Source organism: Mesoplodon densirostris, chromosome 1 (genome assembly GCF_025265405.1).
Source record: "Mesoplodon densirostris isolate mMesDen1 chromosome 1, mMesDen1 primary haplotype, whole genome shotgun sequence".
NCBI lineage: Eukaryota > Metazoa > Chordata > Mammalia > Artiodactyla > Ziphiidae > Mesoplodon > Mesoplodon densirostris.
In genome coordinates this window covers 122,690,582-122,717,122 of record NC_082661.1, presented here as the reverse complement: position 1 = coordinate 122,717,122, position 26,541 = coordinate 122,690,582, and the positions used below count along the sequence as shown (strand labels likewise).

Sequence of the window (26,541 nt, the reverse complement as noted above, 5' to 3'; positions counted from 1 at the left end):
AATCTCCAGAATTTACAAGCAGCTCATGCAGCTCAATATCAAAAAAAAACAAACAACCCAATCCAAAAATGGGCAGAAGACCTAAATGGACATTTCTCCAAAGAAGATATACAGATTGCCAACAAACACATGAAAGGATGCTCAACATTGCTAATCATTAGAGAAATGCCAATCAAAACTACAATGATGTATCACTTCACACTGATCATCAAAATATCTACAAACAGTAAATGCTGGAGAGGGTGTGGAGAAAAGGGAACCCTCTTGCACTGTTGGTGGGAATGTAAATTGATACAGCCACTATGGAGAACAGTATGGAGGTTCCTTAAAAAACTACAAATAGAACTACCATATGACCCAGCAATCCCACTACTGGGCATATACCCTGAGAAAACCATAATTCAAAAAGAGTCATGTACCACAATGTTCATTGCAGCACTATTTACAATTGCCAGTACATGGAAGCAACCTAAGTGTCCATTGACAGATGAATGGATAAAGAAGATGTGGCACGTATATACAATGGAATATTACTCAGCCATAAAAAGAAATGAAATTGAGTTATTTGTAGTGAGGTGGATGGACCTAGAGTCTGTCATACAGAGTGAAGTAAGTCAGAAAGAGAAAAACAAATACCGTATGCTAACACATATATATGGAATCTAAAAAAAAAAAAAAGTCCCGAAGAACCTAGGGGCAGAACAGGAATAAAGATGCAGATGTAGAGAATGGACTTGAGGACACGGGGAGGGGGAAGGGTAAGCTGGGACGAAGTGAGAGAGTGGCATGGACATTTATACGCTACCAAATGTAAAATAGCTAGTGGGAAGCAGCCACATAGCACAGGGAGATCAGCTTGGTGCTTTGTGACCAGCTAGAGGGGTGGGATAGGGAGGGTGGCAGGGAGACGCAAGAGGGAGGGGATATGGGGATATATGTATATGTATAGCTGATTCACTTTGTTATAAAGCAGAAACTAACACACCATTGTAAAGCAATTATACTCCAATAAAGATGTTAAAAAAAAAAAAACAAAAAAACAGGACCAGTAGTGTCCTGAACAAGTTACACTATTTCCTGGGCCTCAGTTTTCTCATGAAAGGTAAAGATGCTTAGACATAATTATCTATTTTTAGAAGGCTCCTTAGAGACGTTTTAGGGTTTCATATACCTTTCAAGCATGTAAAAACAATGACTGGGCTTCTCAAACAGTTTAAAATTTCATTGTTTGGCAGGGAATACTTGGTTTTTTTATCCTGTCATTTATTATTTGTGTGACCCAAGACAGATTAATTTACTCTGGGTTTTTATTTTTCCCTCTGTAAAATGGGAATAATAATAATGTAATAATATCTAACTCCATTGGATTATTATGAGATTCAAAAAGGTAGTTCATGAGCTTGGTATGTAGTAAGCATTTAATAAATGTAGCTGTTACTATTATTGTTACTATTTTTACTGTTCTGAGACCAGTGCTTTTTCTGAATTATTTTTTCAAATTCATGCTGAAGCACTTCAGTTTAAAAACCTTCATAGGATTATAAAATGTAGACAGATATTTTAAAATTGAAAAAACAATGTTTATCATTTCATAGAAGATACTCTAAGTGATGTTGGAACTTGTGTTTAACCTATACTCCTCTTCAAAGCCTAGAGGTGTTTTTGAGAATAACATTATTGCTATTAAGCTCTTTGTAATAGGGACTGACATATTTGTCTTGAAGTGTTCATTCTCCTGTTCAGATTTGTCATTTTATTTGGTTTATTCCTGAATCCAAACACCAGTTTTCCTTATCAACATTTCCCGTGAAACTTGCCTGCCATTTGCTTATTTATACCATTAAAGCTGATCAAAAGATAGGGTAAAACCTTTTATAACACTTCACCAAATTATATTCCTCTAATACCAGCATTCTTTTGAGCTTCTGGTGTGAATACCAAGTATACTAGGTTAAACTCATAGCCCAGGACTACTCTTACCTGATACTTCCTTAAGTGACCACTTCAGCACCCTGATAGGAGTTTGAGAATAACATTAGTAATCAGAATGCATAAGAGGATCAATTTTTGTTTCTTTCATAGTGATCAAGTTCAATGAGAAGATTCCTAATATAGCTTTTAATTTTTAACCAAAATGGGCAAACTATATCTTCTCTAATAATATGGCATGTGCTCAAATATAGCTGTTCTTCCTGACAAAAGAGTGCATTTTTTTCAGACTACCGTTTAAGGTAGTCATTTATTTTTTCATAACATTTTTGGAACCCCCACTCCATCAAATGTTACAACAATTGGCCTATTTGTTTTTTAAAAAAATGTAGCTGATTAAACTTTTGGGAACTCAATATTAGGGTTGGCTAAAAAGAATGAGAGTAATGTTTTAGTAAGAAAACGTTATCCTGACAAGAATGTTTTAAAACTGAGATCATTGTTGATTTTGGAAGCATTGGCATTGTAATTAGTCATGGTTTAAAAATGAAGTAACTTGAAATATCATCATAAAGTATTGTTTGATCTGAAAGAAGACAGTGAACATTTTTGGTAATTTTTAGCATGCTCCCTGGTGTGATTCATTTACTCATTTTATTTGTGGAATTTAGCTTACTGAAATTCCTGTAGCTAGATTTTCCCATTGTTTCTAATAGCTGAATTAACTATTTTATGCTCCTTGAGAACCATTTAGTACATTATTCTTCATTGTATAAATTGTAATTTTAAACAATTGTGAAAACTAGTAAAATTGAGAGTGATGATTTACTGGACAAAAATGTGTATTAAAAAAAATAAGCCAGTATACCACATTTTAAATTAGATTGAAGTTACAAAACAAATATCCTTGTGCAGAATAAGTGGATTATTTATGTTTTGAGGAACAGTGGTGTTAATGGTTTGGTAGTATGAAAGATAATGCAGTGTTCAAAAATAACTAAGGAATTACTCACCTATTGGGTATAATTTTGTTTATTCATTCATTTAATCATCCTAGAAATTATAATTCAGCAGTTATATCACGTGGTACTTTGGATTTAAACGTTAGTAAGTCATGTTTCCTGCACTCAAAATTCTTAAGGAAGTATGAAGGTAGTAAATAAAGTATAGTGGGATTCTGTTTCCAGTGTACTACTTGCTAGTTATAGGCAAGTCAATTACATTCTCTGAACTTCAGTTTCATCATTTGAAAATATGGACCAAAATATCTGCCCTGCCTACCTTAAGTAGTTATTGTGAACTGTTAAAGATATTGCGTGTTAAAGTGCCTTAAACTGCACATAGGTAGATGTAGTATTACAAAGCTTTGCATGTCTCTGATTTTGGGGGGAGGTTTTCATCCTACTACCACTTCACAAATCCTACAGCATTTATTATTTCATTACAAAAGTAATATTAACTTGAGAAATAGAATCTAGAAGAGAAAAAAATGTATTCATAGTTCACCCTAACTCAAATACTTTTTATAATTTTGAATTGATATTTTTCCTCCAGGTTTTAAAATTCCTAGCCTTGGGGGATAGATATTCATAATTATACTATACATTCATATACATGCATGTATATACACACACACATTTTCTTCTTGAGTTATTACAGAGTCTTCACATGATCATTTTAATGACCACTATCTATCAACTGTCTCTCTCATAGCTTATTCTTAGGGGAGGTTATCAATAACTTTTTTTGTATTGTTATTTTAAGATGTGTAATTCATTGGAAATAGAGGCAAATGTATTACATGTTTACCTTAAAGTAGTTGAGGAAAAGGTGTCTTAGTTACAATTACTTTTTAAGGCCTGAGAAAAAAATTAAACATATACTTGGGTCATCACATAATTTTAGCCTCTTCTGTCACACAGGTTGTCACCTCTCCAGCGCACTCAGTGCATATGCACAGCCTATAACATAGCTACTTCCTGTGCGCACTAAAAGCAGTATTTTGTACTGCACTGTGTATGGAAATGATGCTATTCCTGAAGTGACGCATACTCTGATGTTTTTAGTGGTCAGCGAGAATAAATTACATCACTCCTAAAAATAAAACACAAAGTATCTTCATTCTCTTTCTCTCCCAGTCTCTGCCTCTCACTATTTCAGGTACTTTTCTTCTTGGATTTAAAATACATATCGACTGTCCATCTAATACCTTGACCTCTAAGTTTGATGACCTCTTTGTCTCCAGTGATCTTGTTCTCGTGCCTATTTTAGCCATCCACCCCACAGTTGTACCCTAGATCTTGTCTGGTCTCTGTAGTAGTGTCCCACACTATCTACCACCTCCCACATTTCCAGCTTTCTCCTTTCAGTACTCTGACTCCAACTTGGCTAAAGTTCTATGATTTACCATTTTGTTCTTTCCTAGCATTTCTCTCCTTTTGTCATACTTACCTTGGAAAAACTTCAACCTTGGTTAAATCCTGCCTTTAGCTCTTCTGCACCTGCACTCATGAGGAATAGATGAGGAACCTGGAGAAAATAGTCATACTGACTGGTCTCACTTTAGAGGGATCACTAACCTTAAGTGAGTTCCAGTATGTGCAATCCTACTAAGTGTCTGTAGCCCTCCACTTTACCTCTCGTCAGAGTATTTCACATTGTGTCACTCTCTCTTATGAAACCTCCACTACCCACTCCTCTCCACTCCTTATTCAAAGCTGATGACTTCATTTCCTATATCATTGTTGCTGCTGAAGTAATCAGAAGAGAACTTGCATATCCTCCATCAACCGAATCTATCAGCCTACCTGCAACTGTATCTTTATTTGCTGCTTTCCTTCCTTGTAACTGCCTTTGCTCCATCTGAGACCACCTACCTGTACACTAGATCCCATCTTCTCAAGTACGCAGAAGTAGGCTCCTGCACATGTCCCCCACTTCTACTACATCTTCAGTTTTTCTTCTCCTGCATCATTTCCAAAAACATACAAACATGCTGAAATGCTTCACATTTCCTCTGCCCCATTTAACAGCTATTCTTTACAGAAAAGTTTTTTATATTCTCTATCTCCACTTTTTGTCCTCCCATTCTCTCTTGAACCATTTCAGTCAAGTTTCATCCATCGTTCAGAAGCTGCTCTTGTCAAGGTCAGCAGTGATCTACGTGTTGCCAAGTACCATGGTCATTTATCATTATTCCTCCTCCTGGACCTTTCAGCATTATTCAACACAACTGCTCACTCTCCTGAAACACTTTTTGAACTTGGCTTCCAGGATACCACTTTCGGGGTTTCTCTTCCGCCTCAGTGACTGTCCCTTGCCTCTCTCCTTTGTTCATTGCTCTTCAACTTAATCTGAAATGATGGAGTACTTGTGTCCCAATATTCAGTTCACACATTTTATTTAACTAACTTTCATTGAATTTCATCTATATACTGGTAACTCCCAAATTTAATTTCTTGAATAGTTTTTCCTCTCCTAACTGCAGATTCATATATCCACCTGCCTACCCTACAACCCATTCTCAAACTTAATCTGTTCAAAACTAAACTCTTACTTCCCATATCCATTCTCTCAGCCAGCCTCCTTGCAGTTAATGACAGTTCGCTTTTTCTAGTTGCTCAGGCCAAGAGCCTTGGAGTTGTCCTTGACTCTGTCCTTTCTTTTACATCCCATGACCACATTGGGTCAACTTTAAGACTATATCAGGAATCTTAGCACTTCTCACCACCCCATCAACTACCACCCTGTTCCAGACCTGCATCAGCTCTGGACTGGTGAGGTGCAGTAGCTTTCTAGTTGGCATTACCATTTTCACTCTTGGCCTCTGTGGTCTGTTCTCAACATGGCAGCCAGAGGGATCATTTAAAAATACAAGTCATATCATAGCATATGCCTCTGCTCCAAATCTACCACTTGCTTCCCATCTCACTCAGAATAAAATCCGGGGTCCTTATCATGCCCTACAGGGCATGCCCTACTGCAGTGTAGAGTGTCTGCCCCTTCTTACCTTTTAGACATCTTGTCTCACTCTCCCTCACTGTACTCCAGCCACACGGCCGTCTTGTTTGTCAGATACACGTAGCATCACTTATCCACTTACTGTCAATAATCTGTTCCTGAAAGTAACATATTTTGCACTAAAATGCTGATAGGGAGTCTATTTACCATTATTTTAAGTAGGAACAATTGTAATGTTGCATAAAACCTATGTATCAGTGACAAATTATCATGTTGAGATCATGTTTAACACATTGTGCCCTGATCACCAAACAACTCATATGATGGTTAATAGTTTTGTGTGTAGTAATATTTACTCTTCCATTCAAATTGCTGTTCTCAATTGCTCCTATTCTTTCTCCACAGTTTTTAAAAATACTTCCTCCACTTTGGGGGGGCACTTTTTATGTAACAGTAGGGAAAAATAAGAGCTAATTATGGAAACACTATAGAAATTTGTTCAGGATAAGTGAAAATAGCAGAGAATGGCCCACACTGAGAATGAGGCTAGTGCCTCTTAGCTCTAGCAACAGTGGAGATTTGTTGATACTTAGTGGACTTTCCCAGTAGTCTACATAGGAGTCTGAATTATACCAATCGTATTCAGAATGTAACTTAAAATTCTACTCATGCATTGTTTTGTTAAAATTTTTTTGTCGAGTTTTGGAGAAAGAAACATAAATTTTCCTGTGTAAACACTGACAAAAAACATTGGCTGATGAGAGATATCTCTGGTCTATGTTGGTTGTATATTAAAAACCAAGATAAATCAAACCAATAAATCAAATGCTTTAAGCCTTAAACTTATACAGTAATGTATGGCAATTATTTCTCAATAAAACTGAAAAAAATACCCAAAACCAAGAGGCATTCTCCCAGGGAACAACATTCCATGCAGTATGCCATTGTTTATTAAAGAAGTGCCTGCATGCATTGCATTCTTGCTACATGTATATATATTTTTTGTGATAGAGATTTTTACATATTTAGTAAGAGACAAAGAAGGTTTATGAAACATATCACCTGGCCCAATTAATAAAAATTCTCATCAGACTTTACATGGTAATTCTATTTTTAAATTTTTGAAGAATGACCACACTGTTTTCCATAGTGGTTGTACCATTTTACGTTTCCATCAGCAGTGCACAATGATTCCAGTTTGTCCACATCCTGGCCAACACTCGTTGCTTTGTTTCTTTTTATTTATTTATTTTAATAATGGCCATCCTAATGGGTGTGAAGTGCTTTCTCATTGTGGTTTTGATTTGTGTTTTCCTAAGGATTAATGATCTTGAGTATCTCTTCATGTTTTTATTGGCCATTTGTATATTTTCTTTGGAGAAATGTCTGTTTAAGACCTTTGCCCGTTTTTTAATCGGGTTGTTTATTTTGTTGTTGTTGAACATCTAAATATTTTATGTAGTGGAAAATATACTAAGATACTTAAAACATGTCTTTTTTCTCACTATTAGTGGTGCAAAGTACAGTTTGCTAGCTCATACTACCCTGAGCTTGGAAAGTGCTGAGAATAGCTTCAAGACCCATAATCTGTCTATTAATGGGGATGGTAAGTACAGTCTATATTTTACTTATTATACATGTTATGTCAATATATGTGTGGTGACAGTAATAATTTCTAATTTTAATATGTTCCCCTGAAGTGGTTATTGGCTTAAATAATGTAGGCACGAGTGACTCTGTGGATTCTTGAAAATATGTCTGTCCCTTTTCCCCAAAAGCAGAAAGTTTATTTTTCTCTTTCTACTGTTTACTAGAGGTTTGTTTGTGAGGCTTGCTTGGTGAGAACAGAAAGGTTTTGCATATTCTGAATCCTTGTCTTTGACTTGAAATTGGTGACTTTACCACTCTTCTAGTTGTCAAAGATGTATCTTATTTTCAAATTTGAAATTGAGGAAGCCAGTAAAAGCATGAATAGGTACTCAAGATCATTAATCCTTAGGAAAACACAAATCAAAACCACAATGAGAAAGCACTTCACACCCATTAGGATGGCCATTATTAAAAATAAATAAATAAAAAGAAATAGAAAATAGCGAGTATTGGCCAGGATGTGGACAAACTGGAATCATTGTGCACTGCTGATGGAAACGTAAAATGGTACAACCACTGTGGAAAACAGTGTGGTCATTCTTCAAAAAATTAAAAATAGAATTACCATGTAAAGTCTGATGAGAATTTTTATTAATTGGGCCAGGTGATATGTTTCATAAACCTTCTTTGTCTCTTACTAAATATGTAATAAAATCTCTATCACAAAAAATATATATACATGTAGCAGGAATGCAATGCATGCACGCACTTCTTTAATAAACAATGGCATACTGCATGGAATGTTGTTCCCTGGGAGAATGCCTCTTGGTTTTGGGTATTTTTTTCAGTTTTATTGAGAAATAATTGCCATACATTACTGTATAAGTTTAAGGCTTAAAGCATTTGATTTATTGGTTTGATTTATCTTGGTTTTTAATATACAACCAACATAGACCAGAGAGATCTCTCACTAGCTAATATTTTTGTCAGTGTTTACACAGGAAAATTTATGTTTTTCTCCAAAACTTGACAAAAAAATTTTAACATACATAAAAAAATTTTGATGATGAGCAAAAAGTCACTAAGAAGACATAATATGATTCCATCTACATCAAGTTCAAACCAGTAAGAGCTAAATTATATTTTTTAGGGAAGCACACATAGGTGGTAAAACCATAAAGAACACAAGGAAGTGAATACCATACAAGTTAGGTCATATTTACACCTAGGTAACTGAGGAGAAGTAGTGTTGCCAATGTTTTATTTCTTGACACAGAGATGGTTATGCACATATTCATCTCATAGTTATTTGTTAAACCGTACATTTATATTTTATGAACTTTTCTCTATTTTGAATGTAATTTTTTAGTGCGAAACTTAAAAAATGTACAGAGCCATCTATCTTTACAACAAAAGGTATAAGGAAGGTAGTATATAATTTTATATATTATACTTCAAAAAATGAAAAAGAATAAGTAACCCAAATCATATTTCCAAACGACTTTACCAACACTACTCTATATTTTTCATCATAGGTAAAAATAATCTTGGAGCGTGGAGAGTGCTCCTGCTGTTTTACAAATCTTCTAATCACTTACCTCCCTTCTTCACCTTGCTATATATTTCTTTTTAATAAATTATAACTACAAATTATCATCTAGAGAAAAAGGTTTAAGATTAATTTAGCCCTACCTTCCTGTATATCCTCTGCTTGCTACCAACAGAAGGTAGGCATGAGTGATTCTGTGGATCACTCGTTACGTCAGTATATGTGTAAACACTGACAAAAGCATTGGCTAGTGAGAGATATCTCTGGTCTATGATGGTTGTATATTAAAAACCAAGATAAACCAGTATTTTGCATTCAGTATCAAATAGTTTATAACCCATATTATATGATATTAAGTATTTGAGTTTAAATCTACCATCATATTCTGTGTTTTCTGTTTGTCTTACTTATTCCATGGTGGTTTTCCCTTTCTTGTGTCTTTAAGGATTGATAGTTTTATCATTTCAGTTTTTCCTTGTTGTAATTAAAGTTATAATTCTTTTTCTCATCTTTTAGACATTACCTCTAGAAATTTTATTAATCATACTTAAGTCTAAAATTAAAAGATAATTTTACCTTTTTCTTAGATCCTGCAAGGACTTTAGAATAAACTCCATTTCTTTGACCTATGTGCTGTTGTTATATAATTCTGTTTGGTTTTTAAGTTTCACAAGATGTTTTATACACTTAATATTTGTTTAGATTTGCCTGCATGTTTCCATGTACTGCTTGTGTCTTATACCTTACATCTGGTATTATTTTCCTGCTACTTGAAGTGTAATCCTTAGAATTTATTTTAGTATGTTCTGCTAATATCATACTTCTTAGTTCTTCTTTGTGTATGTCTGAAGATGACTTTGTTTAGCTTCATTCTTGAAAGATATTTTTTACATGATGTAGAAGTTCAGCACTTTAATATTTTACTTTGTGAATATTAAAGATATAATTCCAGTACCTTCTGGCATCTTGTACTGTCTGTCGAAAATCATTTGTCAGTGTGTTGCTTCTGTGAAGGTAACTTTTAATTTTCTCTTTGTCTTTGGTTTTCTGAAGCTTCACCATGCTATAGGTGTAGAATTTAATTTTATTTTTGCTGCTTTTGGAAATCCTTGAACTTCTTTAAATTGATGGATGTCTTTTATTATTTCTGGACAAAATCTTACTTGTCTATTCAGGCAGCCTCTGATCCATTCTATTGCCTTTCTCCCTGTAGCATTCCTAGTACACCTATGCTAGTCTTTCTGACTGTATCCTCTATATTTAATACCCTTTATGATGTATTCCTCATCTTTTTGTCTGTCTTTGCTGCTTTTCTGGATTTTTAATGCACTATCTTCTATTTCCTTTATTCTCTTTGCAGCTCTGTCTGATCTGCTGATAAATCTGTATACCAAGTTCTTCATTTCACTTATTGTACTTCTTATTTCTAGAAGTTCTGTTTGGCTTTTTCAAATCTGCTATGCCACTTTTCACTTTTTATTCTCTGCATATATTGTTAATATTATCTTTTAGGTTTTTATTAAAAGAGTAGGCATAGCTGTTTTATAGTCTATGGCTAATGATTCAGATATATAAAGTCTTTCTTGATCAGTTTCTCTCTTTTTTTTAACTGGTTCTCACTCATGATGTCTCAATTCCTTGCATGTCTAGTTATCTTCATGTGCTTGTCATTGTAATTGAAAGTCTACATAGAGGAATAAATTAATGCTCGGTGTCTCTGTTTGCATCTCGCAGGCACCTGGTGAGACTATCATTCTGGGCTCACTTTATCCAAAGACCATGTCTGAGTTTCTTTGCATCCCTACCTCCAGGCAATGGGAATCCTGGGCAGTTCAGTTGGTTTACTTATGGTTCACCACTACTCTGTTGGTGATTCCTTTGGGATATCAGTTTAATATGAGGAGAATCCTCCCATTAATCTGCCTACATTGTTCAGGTCCTAGACTGTGATTTCTGTTCTGTTTCCCTCGTCTTGCAGGATCATTAAGTCATAAATTGAGATTTTCTGGGATTGGCAAATGCTCTCAGGACAAACACAGCTTCTGTGCTCATTTAACTCACTGGTTCTCACATCAGATTTGTACTGATAGTTTATTATAGTTTTGTTACCTCTTTGTTGCTCTGGGGAAAAGTTTTAAAATATATTTGGTTCAGCATTTTTAGTAGTTTTCAGTGGGAAGATAGGTCTGAACAATCGAATCAAGCCTTCTATCATCCAAAACTTGAAGTTTGCAATAGTATTAGCATTGTCAATTTTATCAGAAAACTTGGCAAATTAAGTTTGTTTAATTCTATTTGTGTTATTTCTCTAGAATTAACAATATTATCACCATATGTTGAGTGCCTATTATGTGCCAGACATTGTTCATTGAAATATTATTCAGCCTTGAAAAAGGAAATTCTGCAATATGTGACAACATGAATGATCCTTGAGGACATTATGCTAACTGAAAGAGCCAGTCACAGAAGGACAAATACTACCTGATTGCACTTATATGAGGTATCTAAAATAGACAAACTATTAGAAGCAGAGAGTCGAATGGCAGTTCCTGGGGCTAGGAGAAGGAGAAAGGAGGAGCTGCTAATAAACAGATCTAAAGCTTCAGTTATACAAGATGAATAAGTTCTAGAGATCTGCTGTACAACATTATAACATTTGTTAACTATACTGTATTGTACACTAAAAATCTGTTAAGAGAGTACATCTCCTATTACATGTTCATACCACAATAAAATATAAATAAATAAATGAACACTGTTAAAGCAGTTTTTATTCTTAGTCTCTGTGAGACGTAGTTATAAGGGAGCATCACAGTGAAGTGATTAACAGTGGAGACTGTGGAGCCATCAGCCTTAGATTCGTATTCTAGTTCTAACACTGGCTAGCTCTGTGCTTTCACAAGTTCCTCATTTTGTTATCATTTATATTTTACAAATGAGTAAAATACAGCTTAGAGAATGTAACATACCAGATTATGTAGCTAGCCAGTGGTCGAGCCAGACTTTAAGTAATCCAGGAAAGGCTGGGCTCTTTCTGCTATGCATTCCGGTTAGGCATGATTACTGATAAAGCACCTAAAGACTCAAAATACTATCGATGTGTGAATAATGGAATTGATGATGAAAGGTCCCATTCTTTCAACCAAGTCACCTGAAGGTTGTGGAAAGGAATAAAATTCACAAAGAAATCATTGATTTTAGCAGTGTCACTTGTCTTCAGTGTTCTATAAGATATTACTAGATTCTCCTTTAATAAAATACTCCTGAGCAAATAAGCATGGGAACTATGTGGTATACTTCTTTCTTTGAGAAACACAATAAAGACTAGCATGTTAAAGACTGTGAAAAGACCTGTGCTTACAGCAATAATACCCAAAAACTGTTGACACTGGAACTTGTAGATTCCACAGAAAAAAATTTTAAGAACACTAACCTATATGCCTAACCCTTTTGATGTGATAGGTATATCTCTAGAAATGTGTATAAATTAAAATCTCGTAAATCAATTATATTTTGAAAAAAAGGAAAGCTTGTAATTAAAAAGAAACAAAATTTTATACAGAAAAAAGCCACCCTCTGATTTATTCATTAATAAATCTATCTTTAATAGGGTTTCCTAAATAAATTTATATCAATGTCTACCAAATACTATAAAATAAAGAGGAAATACAAGATTTTTGAAATTTATAACTCAACTTTATTACTTGTACTAGTTTAAGGAAAAAGCCAAAATGATATCTTAAGGCTTATATTTGTCATCAAGAAATTTTTATACTTTTTATAAAACAATGAAACCACATTGTAAAGATTGACTCACACGGAACTGAGATGTTATCGATTCTTTCTCTTGCCTGTGTTTTGTTTTTGTTGTTGCTGTCATTTTTAAACTCCATTTTGCTCCCCATCTGAAACTACAGATGAATTAGATAAAATCTTTAAGTAATGAAAAGTCAAACTGCTCTTTCACTTCCTGTTTCATTTCATCTTGTCCTAATACCACCTTTGATTAGAAAAGAAGAATTAAGTATTTTGATTAAATGTGTTGCACAAGGGCAGAAAGACAGCATTGAGAAATGGAAAGGATATGGTTTGGGGAGTGAGAGTGCCCTGGATATGAAATTATGAGAAACATCTTTTACATGCCAGACACAGCAACAAATGTCATGCACACACTATCTTATGTGATTTCACAGCAACCCTAGTACTTAATAGGTAGTATTTTAAGAATGAGAAATTGATACTCGGGCAAGTTAAGTAAATAGCCTAGATGCTGTATTTCTTGTCAGAAGTAGGGAGAAGAAGCTGTGACTCTGCGTTATTCTACAGTGGTCATGAGCTGTAGAGAAACCTATGTAGGAAGTAAAAGTTGATTGCAGTGTATGTGGCACGTGATCTGTAGAGCAAAGAATTTTACATCCAGTGTCCCTTTTCAAGGTCTGCAATGAGGAAGGAATTATTTTTCTTGGTGTCCCATGAAATCTGAACTTATTTTACTAGAGAAGCACACTGTTACATGTGGTACTTAGGTTCCAGATACATTATTGATTGTGACTGGTCTGAAAAACTAATCATTTATGATTCTGATTCTTTAGGAGGTGGATCCTAACTTAAAAACAAGCCATTCATAAATCTGGGTTTGCTATGTAAAGAAATTCGCTTTCAAACTTTAAACTCATAAATCACAAGGGTGATTTCAATTGTATTATGTAGATGCATGCTTTTATAGAATTTTTATTTCATTTCCTGCCTATTTTAGAAAAGGAGATTCTCATTTATTTATTTATGTCTGCCTTTTTTTTTTTTTTTTTTTTTGCAATACGCGGGCCTCTCACTGTTGTGGCCTCTCCTGTTGCGGAGCACAGTCTCCGGACGCGCAGGCTCAGCAGCCATGGCTCACAGGCCTAGCCGCTCCACGGCATGTGGGATCTTCCCAGACCGTGGCACGAACCCGTGTCCCCTGCATCAGCAGGCGGACTCTCAACCACTGCGCCACCAGGGAAGCCCGTGTCTGCATTTTTAAATCATTGACTGTATTGTATTTATACACTTATTTATCTCAGATCAAACCCTTTGTTTCTAAAAGATAGCAGCTTTAACAAAGAGTTGAATAGTCCCAGACAATTTGTGGTATGCTATTCTTTAGTAGAATGTTGAGCAGGTAAATTGTTAAAAAACTGTTTTTGCTTTAACTTTGTGCTCTTCACTTATGCTGGTCTTTTTCATTTAACTGATGTGTCAAGCCTTGGCTACACTGCTTCTATATATTAAATAATTCTTTTTTTACAAAAAATGTTTTATTTTCTGGACTTACTAAGACCTTTTGGTCAATGATAGTAATAGCCAATGGTTAGTCATTTAACAGGCACTTACCAACATGGGTGCAGTGAAAACTTTACAGACATTTTTTGTGTGGTCCAGTGTGAACATAGGACCATATGTTGCATTTTTATTTATACCCCAATACACAGAATAAATTATGCAGTGCTTTCCTTCCATACAGTTATAAAGGTTGTATACCTACCTGCACACTACATTAAAGGACTATCTTAATGTTTTTTGGGTTTTTTTGCGGTACGCGGGCCTTTCACTGTTGTGGCCTCTCCCGTTGCGGAGCACAGGCTCCGGACGCGCAGGCTCAGTGGCCATGGCCCACGGGCCCAGCTGCTCCGCGGCACGTGGGATCCTCCCGGACCAGGGCACGAACCCGTGTCCCCTGCATCGGCAGGTGGACTCTCAACCACTGTGCCACCAGGGAAGCCCCTATCAATGTTTTTTGAAAGAACTTTTTAAAACAATTTCAGACTTACAGAACAGTTAAAAGTTGAATATCAAGATTTTTTCCTCCAAAAAATACATGAGAACAAGTTGTTTACCTGATGCTTCATTACTCCCAAATATGTTAATACCTGTTCCTACTAAAAGACATCTGGCTACATCACTACAGCTATTCAAGTCAGCATTAATACATTACTATTATTTCTACTAATACAGACACCATTCAAATGTTACTCCACTAATGTCCCTTATGACAAAAGGATCCAGTGCAGATTCACGCATTGCATTTAATCATCATGCTTCTTTAGTTTCTTTCAATTTAGATCAGTTCTCCAGTCATTCCTTGGCTTTCATAACCTTGACATTTTTAAATTTCATAGTTATTTTGTAGAAGTTCCCTCAGTTTGGGTTGGTCTGATGTTTTCTTGGGCTGAGACTCAGGATATGCATCTTCGGCAGAAATATCACAGAGGTGATGCTGCGTTCTCATTGCATTCTATCAGGTGGCATCTTTTGATTCATCCCATTACTGATGATGTTCACTTGATTAGGGCGGTGTCTGTTAAGCTTCTCTACTGTTAAGTTACTCTTTTTGTCTTCCTCTTTGTACTTAATACATATTTTGTGTGTGGGAGGGGGATACTTTAAAACTAAGTATATTTATTAGACTTTCAACTTATTCATTGATTTATTTATATCAACATGGACTCATGTTTTACAGTTTTATTCAGTACATTATAATCTGCTAATATCTTGTTTAAGATTCAGATTGTCTCCATTTTGGCCAATGGGAACACATTCAAGATGGCTTCTGTGTCTTTTTACATGTCCTCATTCATTGAGTACTTCCTTGCTTAAGGCATAACAAGATATTTCAGGCTCATCATGTGCTTTCCCTGCCTGTCCTGGAGTTATCCATTTCTCCAAGGAAGACTGGTTCTTTTTAATAGAAATAATATTTAGAAGACATGATCTGAGCTATAGGTGTATTCATTGCTATTAGACTGTCACTATTAGGTGTCACTTTTCCTAGGCCCTCTCAGTGGACATACATGTATATCTATTTTGTCATGCATTTTTTAAAAAATTATTTATTTATTTATTTATTTTTGGGTGTGTTGGGTCTTCGTTGCAGTGCGTGGACTTCTCATTGTGGTGGCTTCTCTTGTTGCAGAACATGGGCTCTAGGTGCGTGGGCTTCAGTAGCTGTGGCATGCAGTCTCAGTAGTTGCGGCTTATAGGCTCCAGAGCTCAGGCTCAGTAGTTGTGGTGCACGGGCTTAGTTGCTCCATGGCATGTGGGATCTTCCCGGACCAGGACTCGAACCCATGTCCCCTGCATTGGCAGGCAGATTCTTAACCACTGCACCACCAGGGAAGTCCTGTCATGCATTTGTTCTTTTTTTTTTTTAACATCTTTATTGGAGTATAATTGCTTTACAATGGTGTGTTAGTTTCTGCTGTAAAAGAAAGTGAATCAGCTATACATATACATATATCCCCATATCCCCTCCTTCTTTTTTTTTTTTCTATTTTTTTTATTAGTTTCTGCTTTATAACAAAGTGAATCAGTCATACATATACATCTGTTCCCACATCCCCTCCCTCATGCATCTCCCTCCCTCCCACCCTCCCCATCCCTCCCCTCCAGGCAGTCACAAAGCACCGAGCTGATCTCCCTGTGCTCTGCGGTTGCTTCCCACTATCTGTCTACCCTACGTTTGGTAGTGTATATATGTCCATGCCTCTCTTTCGCTTTGTCACAGCTTACCCTTCCCCCTCCCCATATCCTCAAGTCCATTCTCAAGTAGGTCTGTGTCTTTATTCCCGTTTTACCCCTAGGTTCTTCATGACATTTTTTTTTTTATATTCCATATATATGTGTTAGCATACGGTATTTGTCTTTGTCTTTCTGACTTACTTCACTCTGTATGACAGACTCTAGGTCTATCCACCTCATTACAAATAGCTCAGTTTCGTTTCTTTTTATGGCTGAGTAATATTCCATTGTATATATGTGCCACATCTTCTTTATCCATTCATCCGTTGATGGACACTTAGGTTGTTTCCAGCTCCGGGCTATTGTGAATAGAGCTGCAATGAACATTTTGGTACATGTCTCTTTTTTTTTTTTTTTTTTTTTTTTTTTTTTTTTTCCATTGTTTTTATTAGTTTCTGCTTTATAACAAAGTGAATCAGTCATACATATACATCTGTTCCCACATCCCCTCCCTCATGCATCTCCCTCCCTCCCACCCTCCCCATCCCTCCCCTCCAGGCAGTCACAAAGCACCGAGCTGATCTCCCTGTGCTCTGCGGCTGCTTCCCACTATCTATCTACCCTACGTTTGGTAGTGTATATATGTCCATGCCTCTCTTTCGCTTTGTCACAGCTTACCCTTCCCCCTCCCCATATCCTCAAGTCCATTCTCAAGTAGGTCTGTGTCTTTATTCCCGTTTTACCCCTAGGTTCTTCATGACATTTTTTTTCTTATATTCCATATATATGTGTTAGCATACGGTATTTGTCTTTCTCTTTCTGACTTACTTCACTCTGTATGACAGACTCTAGGTCTATCCACCTCATTACAAATAGCTCAGTTTCGTTTCTTTTTATGGCTGAGTAATATTCCATTGTATATATGTGCCACATCTTCTTTATCCATTCATCCGTTGATGGACACTTAGGTTGTTTCCAGCTCCGGGCTATTGTGAATAGAGCTGCAATGAACATTTTGGTACATGTCTCTTTTTGAATTATGGTTTTCTCAGGGTATATGCCTAGTAGTGGGATTGCTGGATCATATGGTAGTTCTATTTTTAGTTTTTTAAGGAACCTCCATACTGTTCTCCATAGTGGCTGTACCAATTCACATTCCCACCAGCAGTGCAAGAGTGTTCCCTTTTCTCCACACCCTCTCCAGCATTTATTGTTTCTAGATTTCTTGATGATGGCCATTCTGACTGGTGTGAGATGATATCTCATTGTAGTTTTGATTTGCATTTCTCTAATGATTAATGATGTTGAGCATTCTTTCATGTGTTTGTTGGCAGTCTGTATATCTTCTTTGGAGAAATGCCTATTTAAGTCTTCTGCCCATTTTTTATCCCCTCCTTCTTGCATCTCCCTCCCACCCTCCCTATCCCACCCCTCTAGGTGGTCACAAAGCACCAAGCTGATCTCCCTGTGCTATGTGGCTGCTTCCCACTATCTATCTAGTTTACATTTGGTAGTGTATAAATGTCCATGCCACTCTCTCACTTCGTCCCAGCTTACCCTTCCCCCCTCCCTGTGTCCTCAAGTCCATTCTCTATGTCTGCGTCTTTATTCCTGTCCTGCCCCTAGGTTCTTCAGAACCATCTTTTTTTTTTTTTTTTAGATTCCATATATGTATGTTAGCATACGGTATTTTTTTTCTCTTTCTGACTCACTTCACTCTGTATGTCATGCATTTCTTAATCTCTGTATGTTGAAAACCATGAGTTCACACCAGTATGTCTAGTTCTAATCCAATACCAAAGAGTTCATTCCGCACATTCGTAATTCCTTTCTCTGACAGTGAGAAACCTGTCTTCTATTATCTTTAATGCTTCTTATTCTTTGGTCAGTCACCTTAAAAGCAACCATTTTTCCATCTTTCTCACATAACTGCTTTTCTCTCCTTGCTGGGGCTCTGACTCCCCTCTGGGCTGCCCCATGCCCCACGTGGATACTCCTTACCTTGCTCAGGCTCATACAGCCCACCCAGGGCTGCCCTCCTCAGCCCATGTGAACACCGTCCTCAGCCTGCCTGTGCTCTGACACCCCATACCCGGCTGTCCCTCTGCTTGCATTTGCATCTCCCCGGGCTCTGACACACTGTTCTGGGTCACCAAATGTGTGAATGGTCCCCTCGCTACTCTCAAACTGACTCCCGTGGCTGGACTGCCCCCCACACTCTTCTTAATTTCCCTGAATTCTGACACCTCACTTGGGCATCACTGCACACAGATACCCTCCTTACTCTACCTTGGCCCCTCCTCCCCATGCCAGGCTGGCCACTGAGCAGAGACCCTTCAGGCTCTGATTCCTCATGCCAGGCAGCTCTCCCACTCACCTCCTTATCCTGACTGGCCCCAGCACCCAGCTCTGGCACACTACTGCTTCCCACCCACCTCCTGCCCAACTCCTGGCACAGATGCCCATTGTGGTGGACTCCACATGATGACTTACACCTGAGGTTGTTCAGTGAGGGAAGGGACAAGGGGAAAGGTCAAAAGGGTTATTATGAAATGTTTATCATAAAGTTGTGCCCTGAAGTGTTTTATTCAGAGCATCACTTTGCTAATTATTATAGTGAAAATCAGAGCAAAAAGTAGAATTTGACAAACAAAAATCACTTTATTAGGATGTTTTTTAAATTACATGAGTTTACTTATATGCCCTGAACTACCTCCATTGATTAATTACTTTAAGATCGAACAAGAGATCAAGAGACTAAAAGTTCCATGTCTACTCCAGGTGATAGCATGCTGTGAACTATCAGTTTAATATCATCCTGTCCTGACTGCTTTCTTTTATTTGATTTTGTCATTGAATACAGTAATTTGAGCAGGATGAACCTTTACATATGTTCTTATATAAAGCAAAAAAAATTGTGAAAATAATCAAAATGTATAATGACCTTAAATAAACATATTTATAACTTGATTTTTTTCTCACTTAAATAGAAGAGTCTTCGTTTTGGCTTCCCTTATATGGCAACATGTGCTGCCGATTAGTCGCCCAACCAGCTTGTATGAATGAGGATGCGTTTGCAGGATTTCTTAATCAGCAGGTTAGAGAACTTTAAATATCCTGCAACAATTATAGCTCTAATTTTGATCTTAATATCCTGGCAGTTGTTTGGCATTCTGATATTGTGAAGTATTTTTTTTTAATAAAGTCTTCTCCTAAATGACAGTTTTCTCCTTGTTAGACATCAAATGTGGAGGGAGGGTGCAGCTGGGAGTGAGAAGGTAGGGAAGGGGAGGGGTCTGATGCAGTTTTGGTGGCTAAGGGGCTACCTCCTCCAGGTTCCTCTGCTTCATTAATAGCAGTAACAGGATAATCAGTACCAGAGGACTCCTTGTGGAAACTGATGAGGACTGCTCAACACCTTTCACATGAAGGCCTTTCTGGCAGACAGCTTTTGGCACAGTTTAGGCCTCTGGGCTTCCAAAGCTGCCTCTGTGCCACCTACTCCTAATTTATTTATAACCATAGTTATTTGTATTCAGTAAATAATTAATTGTGGGCTTCAATGAATCAATAGCTTTTAAAAAAAATTCCATTAAGAGGAAAGAAAATTTGCATTCTTACAGGGAAGTCAACATTTTCCAGTGTTCTGAGAACAGTAAGGGAATATTTTGAATATTCAATTATTTTGAATATTCAGTTATTTTTATACTTCTCTTGAGTCATTACGTGAATTGCTGTGGAATTCCAATCACTAATTTTTAATAGACTAGCTTCTCTAAAACTGCATTGATTTATGATTTTATGTATATAAAAGTTATGTGATAATTATTACCTCTATTTTGCTTAATCCTTTTGAGAATTCCACACCTTTCTTCTCTGATAGTACGTACTTTTTTACTTTGGGCTATTGACTTATTGTATAGTAAATCAATGGGTAACTATCACATTAAAACATTTCAAAAAACTAACTTTGCTAATTCAAGTATTTTGTTGAATTTAGAGTTAAGATGATAAATAATGATTTAAAGTTGAGAGTTTCTTGATTTTTCTTTTTCAGCAAATGGTAGAAGGTCTGATTTGTTGGAGAAGATTGTATTGTGTTTTAAGAGGGGGTAAACTCTATTGTTTTTACACTCCAGAAGAAATCGAAGGTAAAGTGGAACCAGCTTTGGTAGTGTCCATTAACAAGGTAAATAAAATGCTATTTTGAAAATAAAGGTATAACATTTTATGAAGTTTGTTCTTTTCTATTACAATTCACACTGTTGTCATCTTATTTACAAAAAACGAAAGACTGCTAAAACTAGGTTAGTTTGTAAAGATATTCTTATTTTTCTTTCCATTTATAGAGCTTATCTGGTAAAGGAAATACTATATATTTCCTATGAAAAGGTAGTAATAGGAATCTATACTAGCAAACAGATTTTAAAGCAGAGAATGTAACTTCACATTAACAGGGTATTTAAATTTTTTAGGAATTTATTTGATTAAGAGATTATAAAAACATAAATTGTTAGCTCATGTTACAATGACGCTCTTTCTAGTTAATACTTAAATGAACCCATAAAAAGAAATTCCTGAGTATACTTTCTGATTTCTTATGGGGCTAATGGGCAGTTGTTCAACCTTCTGCCAGAACAAGAAAGCCTCACATTCTGTTTAGAATACCACATATACATAAATATACTGGTTTGATACAAAGGAGATTATAAAATTTTAGTTAGAAAGTTTTCACCCAAAAATCTGTAGGAAAAGTTTTCAGTCTAAGGCAGGCTTATTTTCTTTATCTCACAATCTTAAATTTGTTTTCATCTATCGTCCAAGTCTAGTGTTTATTAGAGAGGTTTTTCCCCTCTTTTTATAGCATTCCTACTCTAGAGTTAAAATGGCATTTCTAGAGTAGAATGTCATGTTTTCTGCCTATGGACTGTAATTAATCGTTTTAGTTTTTTTACTTTGCTTGCCTTCAGAATGGTTGAAGTGAAGTATATAATAAAATATGAGCCATCACATCTGTTAACTGTAAGATACATGTTCTACTTGCCTTTAAGTTATTTTTTGAGGAAAAATGTAAAGTTATATGTCCTGAAAAAACATGTAGATACTGGTCTGCTAGTGTATAAGGATTTAATTAATTTCTATGATCTTTGCAATAGTAACATTTGATCTGTTTCTATCCTACTTTTAGAAATGACACTACTTTTTACTCAAAGGAAATCCTTCAGTGAGACCTTTTTACTATGTAATTAAGTCCACTTAATTTATCTGTTTTGTGTACAAGAAAGATTAATGTTGCTCTTAAATAATATACCTCAATATTATAACATAGTGAATTTATTTTCATTTAGAAAATTAGGTTAATGAAAGTATAATTTTATTATTGGAAAACTGATACAATTTTTTCATTGTTTTGTTTTGTTTATGCAGTGTTCACTCCACCCCAGAGTCTTTTGAAAATTTCAAATGTACAGAAAAGTTGAAAGAATAGAAAAGTAAAACCTGATACTACCCATCACCTAGATTCTTCAGCTATTAACATTTTGCCACATTTGCTTTCTCTCTTGATAGTTAAAAAAAATTTGTTTCCGAACCACTTGAAAGTAAGCAGCATACAGCATAACATTTCTTTCCTAGAATATGTCAGCATGTTTCTCCTGAAAACAAGGACATTTCTTTCATAACCATAATATTATTATCACACTCAATAAATTTATTGTTGATAAAATAATATTATCTAAGATACAGAGCGAATTGCCCCAGTTATTCCCAAAATATTCTTTCTGATTTTTATTTTTTGTTTCATCCAAGACCCCATCAAGGGTCACAGATTGCATCTGATCACTTTTGTTTCCCTTTTACCTAAATTGTGCCCTTCTCTTGCCTTTTTTTTTTTTTTTTTGGTTTTTATTACACTGACATTTTTGAAAAGTCCAGGCAAGTCCCCAAATCTGTTTTTGACTAATTGTTTCGCTAGATTCATGTTAAGTATTTTTGGCTGGAGTTCTACATAGATGATTTTGTCTAACCTTATTTTCACTAGGTAGTAAAAATGGAATCCTACCAATTTTTTTCTTGCATGATGTACAATGGAATATGGATAGCTATAAACCAAATTAAAACATAATCTAAGCAAATGATATTTTAAAAGTTTGATTTGAAAACAGTCTTCAAAGTGTTCATTTTACCTATCTCAGCCCTTTAAGGGAGGCAGAGCATGTAGGTCAGCCCTGATTTACAGGTATCTTATTTCTGTTTTACAAGTGACAAAACATACTCAGAGATCAGATAGAACTTGTTTAGCTAGTAAGTAAAATTATATGGCTTACTCTTTCCTAATGGGTAGAAAAAAAAAAATTCATGGATTGTTTTTCTGTTTCTTCATAGACATACTGCAAGACTAGATTTGGAAGGCAAAATTAGACTTTTCCCTATCTCCATATCCACTTTGAATCAGTTTTGAAAGTAAAAAGTAACTCTGAAATGAAGTTCTGAGTCCAAAGCCAAGTTACCGGTAGGCAATGACTTAGGCATGTATTGAATCTTTACCATTTAAATTTAAGAGGACAGTTATAATAGAACTCCTCTGTTATTGTAGTCAGTGCATCTTTATTTTATTATTTGATGACAAGGGTCTAATTCCAGAAAAGTAGTTAACAGGATCTACATGGCCTGACTAAATTGACCTTTTTCAGTTGACTCATTTTTCCTTGTGGTAATAAAGGCCGATGGCCTGGCAACTGATGGGATTCTGTAGTCAATCAACTCCATTATTAAGATGACTGAAATCAGTGTACCTAGAAATCCCAGTGGTGGCTCCACTATTGAGCTTTACAAATTCACAGGAAAATGGTTTGTCTAGTAATTTGTATAGACTTGACCTTAGACTTGGGGGGACAGCGTGGGCTGTATTTGACCCTGAGGACTGATGACATAAATATCTCTTCCATCTAATATGACTTTTGTCTAAACTACCAAAAAGAATTTTAACATTAAACCATGAGGTAAGGTTAAGGTTGGGAAGAATAATATAATTTAGTTGCTTACCTCAAAGATTAAACTGATGACAAAGTGTTACATTCTGTAGCTTTGCAATATTTCCATCTTAATTTTCTCCAGTGCCGATTCCAGCACTGATTCCTGCCCCTTCTCTTTAGAAACTTTTCCCTTTGCATTTCCTACTTCTTTTTTTTTTAATTTTTATTGGAGTATAGTTGATTCACAATGTTGTGTTAGTTTCTGCTGTACAGCAAAGTGAGTCAGTTATACATATACATATATCCACTCTTTTTAGATTCTTTTCCCATATAGGTCATTACAGAGTATTGAGTAGAGTCACCTGTGCTATACAGTAGGTCCTTATTAGTTATCTGTTTTATATATAGTAGTGTGTATATGTCAATCCCAATCTCTCAATTTATTCCTCCCCCTCTTTCGTCCCTGGTAACCATAAGATTGTTTTCTACCTCTGTGACTATTTCTGTTTTGTAAATAAGTTCATTTGTACCATTTTTTAAGATTCCACATATAAGCGGTATCATATGATATTTGTCTTTTTCTGTCTGACTTACTTCACTTAGTGTGATAACCTCTAGGTCCATCCATGTTGCTGCAAATAGCATTATTTCATTCTTTTTTATGGCTGAGTAATATTCCATCGTATATATGTATCACATCTTCTTTATCCATTCAAATGTCAGTAGACATTTAGGTTGCTTCTGTGTCCTGGCTATTGTAAATAGTGCTGCAGTGAACATTGGGGTGCATGTATCTTTTCGAATTATGGTTTCCTCTGGGTATATGCCCAGGAGTGGGATTGCTGGATCATATGGTAGCTCTGTTTTTAGTTTTCTTAAGGAACCTCCATACCATTCTGCATAGTGGTTGTACCAATTTATATTCCCACCAACACTGTAGAAGGGTTCCCTTTTCTCCACACCCTCTCCAGCATTTACTGTTAGTAAATGTTTTTGATGTTGGCCATTCTTACCATTGTGAGATGATACCTCATTGTAGTTTTGATGTACATTTCTCTAATAGTGATGTTGAGCATCTTTTCATCTTTTTTGGCCATCTTTGTCTTTGGAGAAATGTCTATTTAGATCTTCTTCCCGTTTTTTGATTGGGTTTTTTTTTTTTTTTTGTGGTACGCAGGCCTCTCACCGTTGTGGCCTCTCCCGCTGCGGAGCACAGGCTCTGGACGCACAGGCCTATCGGCCATGGCTCACGGGCCCAGCCGCTCCGCGGCATGTGGGATCTTCCCGGACCGGGGCACGAACCCATGTCCCCTGCATCGGCAGGCGGACTCTCAACCACTGCGCCACCAGGGAAGCCCTGTTTTTTTATTATTGAGCTGCATGAGCTATTTGTATATTTTGGAGATTAATACTTTGTCAGTCAGTTGTTTGCAAATATTTTCTCCCATTCTGTAGGTTGTCTTTTTGTTTATGGTTTCCTTTGCTGTGCAAAAGCTTTTAAGTTTCATTAAGTCCCATTCATTTATTTTTATTTTTATTTTCATTACTCTAGGAGGTTGTTCAAAAAAGATCTTGCTTTGATTTATGTCAGAGAGTGTTCTGTCTATGTTTTCCTCTAAGAGTTTTATAGTATCTAGCCTTACATTTAGGTCTTTAATCAGTTTTTAGTTTATTTTTGTATATGGTTTAGGGAGTGTTCTAATTTCATTCTTTTACATGTAGCTGTCCAGTTTTCCCAGCACAACTTACTGAAGAGACTGTCCTTTCACCATTGTATATCCTTGCCTGCTTTGTCATAGATTAGTTGACCATAGGTGTGTGGGTTTATCTCTGGACTTTCTATCCTGTTCCATTGCTGTATATTTCTGGTTTGGGGCCAGTACCATGCTGTTTTGATGACTGTAGCTTTGTCGTATAGTCTGAAGTCAGGGAACCTGATTCCTCCAGCTCCATTTTTATTTCTCAAGATTTCTTTGGATAATCAAGGCCTTTCGTGTTTCCATACAAATTGTACAATTTTTTTGTTCTAATTCTGTGAAAAATGCCATTGGTAATTTGATAGGGATTATACTGAATCTGTAGATTGCTTTGGGTAGTATAGTCATTTTGATAATGTTGATTCTTCCAATCCAAGAACACGGTATATCGTCCATCTGTTTGTGTCATCTTTGATTTCTTTCATCAGTATCTTACAGTTTTCTGAGTATAGGTCTTTTGCCTCCTTGGGTAGGTTTATTCCTAGGTATTTTATTCTTTTTGATGCAATGGTCATTGGGATTGTTTCCTTATTTCTCTTTCTGATCTTTCGTTGTTAGTGTATAGGAATGTAAGAGATTTCCGTGTGTTAATTTTATATCCTGCAACTTTACCACATTCATTGATTAGCTCTAGTAGTTTTCTGGTAGCATCTTTAGGATTTTCTATGTAGAGTATCATGTCATCTGCTAACTGTGACAGTTTTAACTCTTCTTTTCCAATTTGGATTCCTTTTATTTCTTTTTCTTCTCTTATTGCTGTGGCTAGAACTTCCAAAACTGTGTTGGATAAAAGTGGCGAGTGTGGACATCCTTGTCTTGTTTGTGATCTTAGTGGAAATGCTTTCAGTTTTTCACTGTTGAGGGTGATGTTTCCTGTGGGTTTGTCATATATGGCCCTTATTATGTTGAGGTAGGTTCCCTCTATGCCCACTTTCTGGAGAGCTTTTTTTAATCATAAATGGGTGTTGAATTTTGTCAAAAGCTTTTTCCACATCTATTGAGATGATCATATGGTATTCTTCAATTTGTTAATGTGGTGTATCACATTGTGTATATTGAAGAATCCTTGCATCCCTCAGATAAATCCCACTTGCTCATAGGGTATGATCCTTTTAATGTGTGGTTGGAGCATTTCCTACTTTTATCTCAGGTTTCCTTTGAGCCCTTCCATTCACCTGAAAACTTCACTCTTAATAGTAAATGCCACTGGTCTCGTTATTTAACTATGTCAAACACCATCTCAGTCAAGAAATCTATTTGTTACTTCTAAAAACATGACTGTTATCTA

General features: G+C 36.0%; 1 protein-coding gene across 8 annotated transcripts in view; it reads left to right on the top strand.

The window, feature by feature from the left end:
* RTKN2 (rhotekin 2) overlaps positions 1–26,541 on the top strand; it is an 89,234-nt gene that overhangs the window by 38,151 nt on the left and 24,542 nt on the right. For all 8 annotated transcript variants that reach the window (XR_009533410.1, XM_060108844.1, XM_060108866.1 and 5 more), the window contains 3 exons: positions 7,401–7,495; positions 19,513–19,619; positions 20,580–20,711. Coding sequence is in view for 7 of the 8 variants with exons in the window: in XM_060108844.1 (XP_059964827.1) it covers positions 7,401–7,495; positions 19,513–19,619; positions 20,580–20,711 (334 nt within the window). In the remaining variant the exon portion in view is untranslated. The remainder of the gene's footprint in view (positions 1–7,400; positions 7,496–19,512; positions 19,620–20,579; positions 20,712–26,541) is intronic.